Source organism: Sinocyclocheilus rhinocerous, unplaced genomic scaffold (assembly GCF_001515625.1).
Source record: "Sinocyclocheilus rhinocerous isolate Xijiao unplaced genomic scaffold, SAMN03320098_v1.1 scaffold282, whole genome shotgun sequence".
Taxonomy (NCBI): Eukaryota; Metazoa; Chordata; class Actinopteri; order Cypriniformes; family Cyprinidae; genus Sinocyclocheilus; species Sinocyclocheilus rhinocerous.
In genome coordinates, this window is record NW_015626046.1 from 99,137 (window position 1) to 112,344 (window position 13,208).

General features: G+C 38.0%; 2 protein-coding genes across 8 annotated transcripts in view; both read left to right on the forward strand.

Moving 5' to 3' along the window:
• The window catches only part of LOC107709618 (RNA-binding protein 42), a 7,456-nt gene extending 866 nt beyond the window's left edge, over positions 1-6,590 (forward strand). For 3 of the 7 annotated variants that reach the window (XM_016514190.1, XM_016514181.1, XM_016514153.1), the window contains exons 2-11: positions 630-697; positions 845-968; positions 1,331-1,397; positions 1,489-1,557; positions 1,880-2,046; positions 2,163-2,321; positions 3,578-3,715; positions 4,942-5,059; positions 5,160-5,354; positions 6,109-6,590. In XM_016514190.1, coding sequence (XP_016369676.1) covers positions 642-697; positions 845-968; positions 1,331-1,397; positions 1,489-1,557; positions 1,880-2,046; positions 2,163-2,321; positions 3,578-3,715; positions 4,942-5,059; positions 5,160-5,354; positions 6,109-6,221 — 1,206 coding nt within the window. In that variant the 5' untranslated portion in view covers positions 630-641 and the 3' untranslated portion in view covers positions 6,222-6,590. The other 4 variants (XM_016514199.1, XM_016514172.1, XM_016514208.1 and 1 more) reach the window with 4 other exon arrangements.
• Positions 6,591-7,579: 989 nt separating this feature from the next.
• Positions 7,580-13,208, forward strand: part of LOC107709693 (rho GTPase-activating protein 33-like) — a 75,162-nt gene continuing 69,533 nt past the window's right edge. The window contains exon 1 of the mRNA XM_016514282.1: positions 7,580-7,923. Coding sequence (XP_016369768.1) covers positions 7,905-7,923 — 19 coding nt within the window. The 5' untranslated portion in view covers positions 7,580-7,904. The remainder of the gene's footprint in view (positions 7,924-13,208) is intronic.

The following is a 13,208-nucleotide window of genomic DNA, read 5'->3' on the forward strand; positions in this document are numbered from 1 at the left end:
CTGCTGGCAGTTTTAGTTTCATTTTTAAAGTATCTTTTCAGTTATTTAAATAATTTAATTTAATATATGACAAGCTGCGCAAAAAATCGCGCGAATATGAACGTGGTTTTGCGCAGCTCGTCTGTGAACAACGGCTCTGTGTAGTTAATGCTGCTCAATGTGAAAGCCCGCAGGTGATGGAGATTTACCGCTGATTACAGAACCGGCTTTCTGACAAGATGCGCGTTAAATATCGCATGCGATTTATCGTGCAGCCCTAGTCTGGATTCAAAAGAATCATGTGGCATCTGAACATTATTTCTCGATAGTTTACTAAAAATTAACCGATTCAGACAGTATTTATTACTGTAAACTAGACAGTTAAGCTCGGTTTAACACAGACGGAATCTCTTTGTTTTATTTATGCTTCCTGAACTCTGTTCTTATTTATTTTCTGTACTGTAGATAGATTGGTTGTGTCTCAAAACGTAGTGAGCTGAATTTCAAGGGCGTGCAGCATGCATGGGTTTGCGTCTTTTTAAGCATCATAGGAGTGTGCAGTATTTTTGGACATAAAAGGTACAGCTTGCTGTGATTTGAGGCACAGCCATTGAATTATATGCTGAGGTTTGTTTGTTTATTTTTTGCAGAAGACTCTCAGTATGGCGTTAAAATCTGGAGAGGAGCGCCTGAAGGAGATGGAGGCAGAGATGGCGCTGTGAGTTCTTCACAGTTCACTTATGTTCAATTCCAGCTGTTTATTTGCAGCGTGATATTGCTCTCAGGGCAGTGTTGTAGTGTTTGGAGTGTGTAGAATTGGATGTATCTGACTGTATGCATGCTGATGTTGTTGCTTCTCCTGTAGGTTCGAGCAGGAGGTGTTGGGAGGACCTGTGGCACCTACAGTGATTGAAGCTGTGCCAGTCGCTCTGGCAATGCCAGGTGTATCCATCATCAGGCCCATCATTGGTACAAACACCTACAGAGAGGTATTATTTCTAACTCAAAAAATATCCCTAATATTTTACATTTTTATAAGCTGGGATCCAAACATCTGAGACTATTAGAGAAAATGCTTTTATTTTGCATTATTTTATAATTTGCTAATTATTCTGGTTTACTTATTTTTTTAATTACAAATTTTTACATGTCATTACAATTAACTTAAGTAAAAAGTTTAATTAAATTTTTTTAAATCTATTTAAAAAAGATTAGATTTTTCTCCCCAGAATCCCAAAATCCAGTTTTAAATAAAAAATAAATATACAGTATATTGCTTAAAGCATTCATCAATTGTTTATATTACAAGCTTGTTTATTGTTTTTATTTTTAAATTTTTTTCTTTTTGTAGATCCAGCAGAGTTTGGAGGCAAGAGCTGCCACTTTAGTTGGTCCGCCACCTACATTTGTTGGTCCTGGTACATCTATATAAATCCTTTTTTCATCACACACTTCAAGACAAAATTCTAAATCGAAATCAGCTGACAATCATCTGAAATTTATCTGTAGCTATACCGGCAGTAGCGCCTCCTCCAATGATGCGTCCAGCATTTGTTCCGCACGTCTTACAGAGACCAGGTAATCAGATTCATTCATATATATTCTTCAATACTTTTGATCATTTATGTATTAATGGTTACATTATTATATTATATATGTATAATATGAATCAATGGTATCTGTCATTCTATGATGTATTCTGTTTATGTGGAAACAAATAAATTGAGTTTTTTTTTTAAAAGCTTAAATATATATTCATCTATATATATTTATAAATATTTATTTATAAAAATGCATACATAACGCATATTTTAAATATTTCTTCAGTATTTTTCAAATACATTTTACATATCATTATAAAGCCTAAAATATTATTATGCATATTTTAATGTCCCCCCAGGAGGTCAGAGAATGCCAATGATGCGTGGTCCACATCCTCAGGGCATGATAGCACCTCCTCTTCCCAGACCTCCACCTCCTCCACCCATGATGATGGCTCCTCCTATGTCAGGACCCCCTCAGCCCCCAATGGCTCCAGTTGGACCACCCATGGGACCCATGCCGCCAGTGGGTATTTTCTGAATTGTAGTCAGCTGTCAGAGTATTGTAATCATTTCAAGGTTGCCTTGTACTGTAAAAACTGTCACGTCTGTATCTTAAATTTTTTTCTCAATTATTGGCAGGTTGGAAGCATGAACCCTATGACTTCGGCACCACCGCGGCCCATGGCTCAAGACCCTCCGAAGATCAGTCCCAGTGTTATACAGGCGGCCCCCACTGTTTACACAGCACCTCCTGCGCCTAAGAGAACTGACCTCAAGAGCCAGAAACAAGCCCGCATGGTAAAGTATCAACGTTTTGTATGACCTGTTCACCATTTCCATTACATCCATTTTGACAGTTATTATCAAAGCACCACATGATTAAATATATAAAATATGAATAAAAATAATAAAAACTATCGTGTGTTTGTGCAAAATTTTAAAGGGGTAATGAACTGCATTTTTTAATTATTTGATAATGTTTCCTGAGGTGCAATTGTAATGTTAGTATGATGTTTACATCAAAAATGGTCATAATTTTGAAATAAAAGGACATTTTCTATTCTGATTTTAGCCCTCTGATTTATATAAATTTGTGCTGTGTGATTGACATCTCCAGCAATTATAAAGGGAGTGTTCTTTGATCACTTTCTGTATATAATTTAATCACAATTTAAGTAACTGAGAGAAGCAATGTCTAGGCGACCGTTAAGTCACTGGCTCGATTTACTGACGCATAAACAGCAATAAATTAATTTGAGACAAAGAGCATCTGACTGTACACGAATCATTACATATCAGAAAACACTGATCGCAGATTAGGCATTAGAATTAATACGGTTACTTACATGTTGTGGTATTACTGTCAGGTCCATTTCTTACAGTAAAAGTCTGTTTGCAAAGCATGCGCCGAAACTATGACTGATTTACCTAAGAATCCACAGTGAAATGTACCAGACAAACAAATAATGCTCTACTGAGACATCCACATAGTGGAAAATAAATTAGCACTTTCCTAGGATTAGGATCCTTTGGAAGGTCATATATGGCGCTTTTCCACTGCATGGTACGGCACGGTACGGCTCGGTACGGTTCACTTTTGGGGGGTTTTCCACTGGGTACAGTACCTGGTACCTGGTACTTTTTTTAGTACCACCTCGGTTGGGGTTCCAAGCGTACCGTACCGTTATTCTGTATTGCTCTTCTCTTCTTCTCATCTCACTAATGCTTCAAGCGATGTAGAAGTAGGCGTTGATCTGATTCTGCAGAGGCGGGCTTTCGTCACACTATGATGTCATAATGTGATCAAATCTGAAATGAGTCATTTTCTGATCTTTGTTTCAATAAAAGCTGTTTTTGCACTAACCAGGAAGTTTTGAGCTGAAACTTACCGGATGTTATTATAGTACAATGACCTCTTAACATCAACCCTAACCCTGTCAAAACATCAAGGAAAATTTGATTTCTCAGTTCATCATGTCCCCTTTAAGCGTCTTGTGCTTCCGTTGTAATGTGTTCCTGATCGTATAAATCTTTTCTCTCCATCTTTTTCTCAGGAGGAGTTGTCAGCATTGGTGGCGGAGCAGCAGGCCACAGTCATGGCAGCTGGGCTGCTGGACTTAAAGAAGGAGGCGGTCACCGATGACAGCGTAATCGGGCCGAGCAAGCCGGAGCCTGAGCCTACACATGTGGAGGTTTAATATGATTCAAAATGAAATTTTAAACTTATTTTAACATATATTTTAACATGTTATAAAAGGTTATGTTCTGCACAGCTAGTGGCACCAAACAGAAATGTATCATAATGAGCAACAATTTTCAAACACATTCCCTGTTTAGACAAAGAGATAGTCCTGCCCTAAATTCATTCCATTGGATAGCAATATCTGATGCAGTATCTTAATGATGCAGAAATTACACATTACAAAAATTACACATTTTGCATAATGAAAGAATATAAAACAGCTCTTGGAGGAAAAAATAAAAACAGGGTTGTTTTAGTCATTTTAATACTATTATAATATTTATTACTATTTAAAATTGGCTTGTATTTTATATTTTCGCTTTGTTTGTTCTTTTTTCCATTTTAATTTAAAGACACAATATGTAAGATTTTTTTTATTAAAATATCTAAAAACCACTAGAACAGTGTTCTATATTTTGCTGACTTGTGTGCTTACATTATCCCAAATGTTTCCAAGAATGTTTAAATCCAGAGAAATAAGCAATTTTAACTAGTGACACAGACCGTGTCTATTGTGTCATTGTGTCGCCTGCCAATGACGTCATAACCCCTCGATTTCCGGTTTTGTTTAGTAGGCGGAAGCGGTCGACTGTGGCATAATAAAAGCTCCGCTGCTTTCGAGCCGTGTGTTGCGCTCGTTCAGCGGCCTCGTTTCGCTTCGACGGCTTTCAGCCTCACCCTGCTTCATTCTACTACGTTAATAAATCATTAGCTCATCCATGAACATAATTTCTGCCCAAGTCCCGTCGGATTGCATCGGCTGTGGGGATGAAGACGACAACTCCCATGATTGCACACTCAGTCACAGCGTCATCAAACTACGCCTTTGTCTCTTTCTTTATTTTGAATACGCGCCCTCTAATTACATATTGTGCCTTTAAGTATTTATATTTAACTTTAATTTATTTTAGTTTTCATAGTTTTAGCACTTCAACTCAAATTCAGACTTGCCAAAGCAGCATTTCAAATTTTCATTTAAGTTTCATTTAGGTTTAATTCCTGCACCTTATATTTATATTCTACTTTATTTCAGCCTTATTAATGAAAATTATTTTTAATCGTTTTTTTTAACAGTTACAACACTGGATAAAGAAAGTTCATTTAAAAATGAAAGCTCTTTATAGGAATTCTTGATATGAATTTTGTTCTAATTATTTTTTATTCACATGTGCATAGCCTGCTGATACTAGCACAGAAGATAAGAAGAAAGGGAAACAGGAAAAGGTGAAGAAATGCATCCGGGTAGCAGCAGGTGTCTCATGGGAGGACACCAGCCTATTAGAGTGGGAATCAGGTTTGCAGACATTTAGTAAATTTCATAAAAAGTTTACTTTTCTTTAAAAAGGAGCCAAGCACATATAGAAATGAAATTGTCACCGTTCTTGGTTTCTTAGATGATTTCCGGATATTTTGTGGCGATCTGGGGAATGAGGTGAATGATGACATTCTGGCGAGAGCGTTTAGCCGTTATCCATCCTTCCTGAAGGCGAAGGTTGTTCGAGACAAACGCACTGGGAAAACGAAGGGTTACGGCTTCGTGAGCTTTAAAGATCCCAATGATTATGTGCGCGCCATGAGAGAAATGAACGGTGAGTTAATGAGGATAATAATGAATGGCTGTTTAGATCAATACATAAAAATACAGTTCATTAAATTAGCATATACATACTGTTCAGATGTTCATTTTTTTTGTTGGTAATTTTATGTTTTAAATGAATACTTTTATTCAGCAAAGATGCATTAAATGGGTCAAAAGTGTCAGTAAAAACATTACTAATGTTACAAACGATTTCTATTCCAAATAAATGCTGTTCTTTTGAATTTTGTATTGATCAAAGAATCCCGAGAGAACAAAATGTATCACGGTTTCACAAAAAATATTAAGCAGCACAACTGTTTTCAACATTGATAATAATAAAAGTGTTTCTTAAGCACCAAATCAGAATATTAGAATGATTTCTTCAGGATCATGTAATACTGCGGAATAATGACTGCTAAAAATTCAGCTTTGCATCACAGGAATAAATTACATTTGAATATATATATACGAATAGAAAATAGTTTTCACAAATAATTTCATAATAGTACTGTTTTTATTGTATTTTGGATCAAATAAATGCAGCCTTGCTGAGCATAAGAAACTTTCAAAAACATCAAAAAATACAAACTTTTGAATGTCAGTGTGTTTTTAACATTTTATTTGACAAAAATATAGAATGCAAAAAAATGCTTTTGTGTATATATATATATATATTAGCTTTATTTTGAGATGATACTGTATCAAAATGATTTTTTTTTTATGGTCATCATGCTCTAAACACATTCATTTGTCTTTGATTTTAGGGAGGTACGTGGGCAGCAGACCCATCAAACTGAGAAAGAGTTCATGGAAAGATCGCAATCTGGAGGTCGTGCGTAAGAAACAGAAGGACAAAAAGAAGTTGGGACTGAGATAATTCATCTGTTCTGAAACTGTGGACTTGATCTGTGTGTGTCACCCAGCACCTACTGTATATAACAGAGTAGGAGTCACTCACACTCCTGCAATAGTTGCAAATAAACAAGCGTCAGCTTCTTATATGGCCCTTATTACTAATAAATCTACATTTATTTCCAAGTGTATTATTGCACACAGACCTCTCCCTCTCTCTGCATGCTGAAAAATCATGCAAATTCTTTCACTTGTCGAGAGATTTTTAAACACAAAGTGTGGTAATGAAACTGGTTTGGATGTTGAAAATGTTGGTTTTGTTTTCTTCCTCAATTTTGTTTTTTTTCAAAGCTCTCAGAAGCAACTAACTTTAAAGGCAGAGTGAGGGATTTCTGGTAGCCAATGTTTATATTTGAAATCACCAAAACAAACACGCCCCTACCCCAAAAGGGTCTTGCCCCTATTTTGATAGCTCCGCCCCACATATACGTACGCAACCCAGGCAACGATTAGTTCTGTGAAACAAAGCAAAACCAATGTTACACCGTGTCTACGGACGTGAGCGGCACGGCGCAACAAATCCCCGACAGAAAACTGCTGCCGGGTTCTATTTATGACGTGCTGACACAAATTTCAAATGGTTTTCAACGGTCGTTTGATCGCGTCCAGTGTAGGCAGACTTTAGCTGTTGTAGACACGGTGTTACTCACCTACTGAGAAGAAACATAGCAACCTCGGCGTCCGATCGCAGGCCTCCGCTCCTTGAGTTCTCTCCAGCGCTGGAAAGCTGATCCGATATTTACACGGGTCCTACTTCTTGCCTTATCGTTCCGCAGACGTTTTCCTCTTTTGTTTTTTATCCGCCATCTCTATCTTTCTGTCGCTGGCTCGGCTAATGTCCGTCCCATGCACTGAACGCGCTCTCCTCCACATCACGAGTAGACACGCCCCTTATTGCTGATTGGCTACAAGTTTGTTTTGCGATTCTACCCGAATCGGTTTTTAAAGCATTTTTGAAAAATCCCTCACTCTGCCTTTAAAGTTCAGGAAGGGAGTTACATTTGTTGCTGTATAAGTTGGATGTTTTAAGTAATATGTATAAAAAGGCAAATCTTTTCAATAAACTGAGGCATTCCTTTAGTTTAAATTCTTATCTGTTTTATTTAAAGGCAGAGTGAGGGATTTCTGGTAGCCAATGTTTATATTTGAAATCACCAAAACTAACACGCCCCTACCCCAAAAGGGTCTTGCCCCTATTTTGATAGCTCCGCCCCACATATACGTACGCAACCCACCCGAATCAGTTTTTAAAGCATTTTTGAAAAATCCCTCACTCTGCCTTTAACTCATTTCAATTCAAAACATTGACTGCTTCAACTGATTATTCTAAAAACAACCACCAGGTGGCTTCACAAAATTATTTTGTCCTGAGTGGTGTATATTTTTTAGAATCTCTTGCGAATGTTAATAATACATAACTCTAATGTAAACACATAAAAATACCATTTATGAATTATTTGGAAAAAAGCTGTCATAGTTACTGGTGGTAGCTAACTAAATGATTTTTCTCCTAACCACACACGCCCACTTGCATGTGTTTCTAAAAGACTCATTTCCTAAAGCTGGTGTGAAAAAGCAGAAATGGCTTGTGCATCAGCCTGTCTGACAAACAACTGAGAATATACACACATCACAACGCCAAGAGAAAATGCACCATAGAGCCACATGTGAGTTTTGAATTCTTAGTCAAAATTAGGACAGCTTTTTATTTTAAGTTTAATGATATCTAAATGTTTTCAGGAGCCTGTTTAAAAATATCCTTGTTATGTGTATACCGTCTCTGTTCATGCTTTCACATTTATTAATTTGTTTGTTTATAAAAGTCATTTCATTGTCAATCTGTTAACGTTTCATATTTGGTTGTGTAGTTTCTCATAATTGTTTGTGTAGTTACCTTATTCATGTACTACAGTATTTCCCAGGAACCCTGTGATACTTTAAAGAATACTATGGTACATGTTATGTCTTGTTAGAAGTATCTTGAAATACCATGGAATATTATAGTACTTTGAGGTGCACTTTAGTACTGACTATAAAAATGTATGGGAACTTTGTTTCCATATGTACCTTGATATAGAATGTTTGATTACCATTCATGTACTAAGATACTTCAAAGTACATTAAAGAATACCAAGGTATTTTTGGGGGGGGGTATTTTTGATACATACCATAGTAGAGACTAATTACCATATTTATGTGCTATGGTATTTTATGGTACTACTTAAAAACTAGCAAGCTACTTAAAAGAATATGGTAGTATCGTAATACTATCATCTTACATGCCAAAATAGTCCATAAACCCAGTGTTTGTCTTAACAACATAAACCACAAAAATGTTGGTTAAAAATTAGGGTCTCATAATTTTAAAACTCGTATTCAGGTTAATTTCCTTTTAATTCTACTGGATGACGATTTCGCGCCTCCGCCCATTGATCAACGTCGCGCTCCAGGCTTCCTTTTGTCCAACGGGCCACCTCCGTGGAACACTCCATTCTGAAAAAGAGGGGAAAACCGTTTGGATATCTTTAGAACTTTACACCGCAAACAGTGCTGCTAACACATCAGACGGAAGTAGATAAGTCTATTAAGTTCTAGATATTTTGTAACACGTCGATATATCGCGTAAAAAGTGTCCTCGACCGCGTCGATGTAAAGTGAGTCCACCCGCAAGTTGTTTTGAGAGCGGCGAAGAACCCCCTCAGTTCTCCTAGCGAGCAGAGAGACGAGATGGGCGGGAGAACACGCTGGGACGATTCCGCTGTGGAGGAGAATCTGCTTGATTTGAGTCTCCTCGCTGAGTAAATTGTTTTTGGATGTCACAGTGGTGACAGTATGTATCTGAGCGGGATTTCTGGAGTTGCTTGAGGGCGCGCTGAACCTTTCTTCCTCCTTCTCTTCCTCTTTTTGCTCTCTATTGGGGGTTCTCCGCTCTAACGGCATTCAGTCTTTGGCGTCTGGTAACGTTAGTGCCTCTGCACGATCCAGACTATTAATACACTATTGCAAAATGAAACCAGGATGTAAGGGAAAGCGTTGATGTGGGAAGGAACTTTGGAAACGCATCCTGATCCAAACACGGAGCCCTGCTGGTCCCTCCCGCCTAAGCTGGAGATAGGGATGGTGGTAAGTTGTATTTCTGTATTAAACCCTTCACAATCAGCCTCAGTGTTTATTGGTTTTCCACCGCAGACCATTTCAACTGCCTCCACTTTCCTCCTACTGACTGAGTTGGTTGTATTGATGCTGTTGTTGCCATTAGTTACAAGATCAGCATCAGCAACACACTGCATCTGACAAACTGCTATTGTCCCTCATCTCATGTTGCCAAAAAGGGGTTCACGGTTTTTGTTTTTTTTTGGTGGGGGGAGCCCCTCCTCGCTAACCATTTCCACCCACCCAGCACTATTCCACTGGGAGTACAGCTCCTTTCCAGGGTATAATTTCATTTATCTGCCATTGTGATGTGCTCATCATCAATATCCGTTTCAGTTGACAGCCATATGCATCTTCTTTTGTTGCGCTTGCATCATTATTTCTCATTCGTATCCAACAAAGACATGACCTGAAACTCCTTGTCCCCTCGTGAATATTTCAGGTAGCAAGAAACATGCTTTTGTACAGTCTACAGAAGATCTTTCAGTCGTAATGTTGGTGATCTGGTTACTGTTTGCTCAGTGGTTTGTTTAAAAGCAGTGGACCTGCCGGTTCTTCTAGAGACTAACTAACTAACAAACATGCTCACTTTGTTCAAGCTTATGGCTCGACTTCTTGGGAAAGCACTGGTCTGTGTTGATGCTTACTCAGTCAACATTGATTAAGACAAGTCATCGGTTGAAATGCAGTGACGTGGAGCTAAAGTTCATTGTAAATCACCACAAAGAGTTGTGACAAGGGAAATTTTATGATTTCGGCATGTTAAGAGATGGGATGATTGCATTCATTAAACCACCAACCAAACAAATTTGTTTGTGGTGTCTTTTAGCTTTAGAGTTTCGTCTGTTGCCTAAATCTATTTGCTTAAACGGATAGTTCATCCAAAACTGAAAATGTTGTCATTGTTTACTCTCTCTTTCATGTTTTTCCAAACCAGTATGACTTTCTTTCTGCTGTGGAACACCAAAGGAGAAGAATATTTACAGAAAACAATAGAAGTCGATGGGCACCAAAGACTGTCAAGCTCAAAAAAAGCACCCTAAAAGCATTCCATATAATTTGTGTGCTGTTTTTCCAAGCTTTATAAAGTCAATTGACAGGTTTATATGTAGACTAATGTTTAACTAAATATTAAAAAGTAACTAAAATTTTAATTCAGGCTAAAATTTAAAGGAATAGATCAGCCAAAAATGAAAATTTGCTGAAGATGTACTTACCTTCAGGCCATCCAATATGTAAATTAGTTTGTTTCTTCATTTGAACAGATTTGGATAAATTCAGCATTATATCACTTGCTCACCAATGGATCCTCTGCAGTGAATGGGTGCCGTCAGAATGAAAGTCCAAACAGCTGATTAAAACATCACAATAATCCACAAGTAATCCACACAACTCCAGTCCATCAATTAATGTCTTGTGAAGCTGTGTGTTTGTAATAAACAAACCCATCCTTAAGACGTTTTTAAGCTTTAAACCATTGCTTCCGGCTAAAATACAATGTTCTCTGTCCATAATATTGCTTTCTTCAGTGGAAAGAGAGAAATATGCACAGACAAAGCAGTGTTTACAAGCGGAAACAGTCCAAAACTGTTCTAAACGTATTGTGATGTTTTTATCAGCTGTTTGGACTCCCATTCTGACAGCACCCACTGCAGAGGATCCATTGGTGAGCAAGTGATGTAATGATACATTTCACCAAATCTATTCTGATAAAGAAACAAACTCATCTACATCTTGGATGGCTTGAGAGTGAGTAAATGTTCAGCAAATTTTCATTTTTGTGTGAACGATTCCTTGTTTGACAGCTGTGTTTCACAGAAGAAGGAAAGTCTTACTGGCTTTGAAAGACACAAGGATGAGCAAATTATGGCAATTTGTATTTTTAGGTGCACTGTTATGTTGATTTGAGATCAGTGCATTGTAAATTTTGGGTTTAGTGTGGGCTTGGTCAGACTTCAGAACAACGTACGGTGAAAACCCATGACTAGAGCGAGAGAGACGCTGGGTGTGATGAAGCACTAGGCGATCAAGGTGTTTAATTACCGCCACAGCATCCTGGTTTGGCGGAGAGCATGTGTAGGAACTTGGCAGTGTGTCTGTGGACGCTCCTGTCTGGAAGATTTACGATGGATATTTGGGAGTCAGAAGGCTGTTCTTTTTCATTCTTGTGACTGTGTTGATTGGATTTCCTTGACACTGGCAATCGTTTGGCAGCATGCGCAGTAGAAATCAATTCAGTTAGACTCTAATGAGGTCTAAAGTTCCTCCTTGATGATAAATGTTTAGGTAGAGCTTGGCACAGCCCTCATGTGGGCTGTCTTGAAGACCCGCCACAGTTTTCTCATTAATAATGAATACAGGCTGTGTTCCAGAATGCATTTACTTTATATAATAGACTAAAGCTTGTATATTAAATTAAGGTTACCAGTTCAAGCTTAAAGGAATGGTTCACTCAAAAATTATTTATTCTTATGTTCCTTGTGACATAGAAGCCTTTATACAACTTTTTTTCTCCATATAATGACAAAAGGCTTGGAATATTGCGTTTGAGTCATATGGACCACTTTCTTAGTGTTTTTGGAGCTTGATCATTATGAAATGTTGGTATATGGGGAAAAAAATAACAGCATTTGGGTTCAGAACGAATAGATATTAAATATTAACAGAGTAAATAATAAGAGAATGTTCATTTTTGTGTTAAAGGGAGAATTTACCCAAAAATTTAAATGTCATAATTTACTCACCCTCATGTTTCTTCTGTGAAAAATAAAAGAAGATATTTTGGTATGCTGAGAATTTTTTTTCCCATACAGTACAGGCCTGGAATTAATTCTTATTTTTGGGTGAACTGTCCCTTTAACTGTTGTTATAATCTCATTGACGACCTGTCAGCGCTGTTATGTGATGTTTGTCTCTCTGCAAACCTATATTCTTTGGTCTTTCAAAAAGCAACAGCCCGTTTGGAACCATAAAGCAAGGATGGAAATTAAAAGGAGCCTATCAATATGCAAATACAGCCTCACACGGGGACATGAATAGAGCACATGCTCATAACTTCAGAGAACATGCTGTTTACATGAGAGACAGCTGTGTTATGCAACCTGTGCCTCCATCCTTCACTGCCACTTGGGCTGCTGCAAGTACATAAAGATCTCCTGTATATTAAAGAGAGAGGGCAGAGAGAAAGGGTAGGCCTGTATAATGCCCGCCAATCTTCATTTGCATCATTATCTCATCCGTTTCCTGTTTACCGCTCGAGTCGTGTGTCTCTCAGACACTTCCCCCAACTGCTCTTTTTCTCCTTGTATGAAAAGGTTGGGCATCCATCTAGTGCTTGCAGTTTTTCTGTGTTGTTCAGCTGCATCACTTGGATTATATATGTGAATTTAATGATTCACTCACAGTTTGCTGTTGTGGTGGCGGAGGATGTACACAGGTGTAGAGCGGATGCTAGGAGATGGTGATGTCTGGTTTAATCCTCAGAGAAAAAGTGATGTTTGTATTTCATTCACATGCTGTTAGTAGGGCTGGGTATCGTTCAAAATTTTTCGATACCGATACCTTGACTTCGATACCGGTTCCTGAACGATACTTTTTTCGATACCAATTTTATGAAATCAATTTTAACAAGATTATAGAGATTCCTGTATGTTTCAGATAGGCCGATATCTGCCATTTTTCAAACATCGGCATCGGCCGATAAGTTTTTCTGTTTGGCCGATGTGTTCGAGGCCGGACATATATTTTGACGGTGCCGAGAACGGCTGCGGCAGCGCCTGAGCACACAGTGCTCAAATTC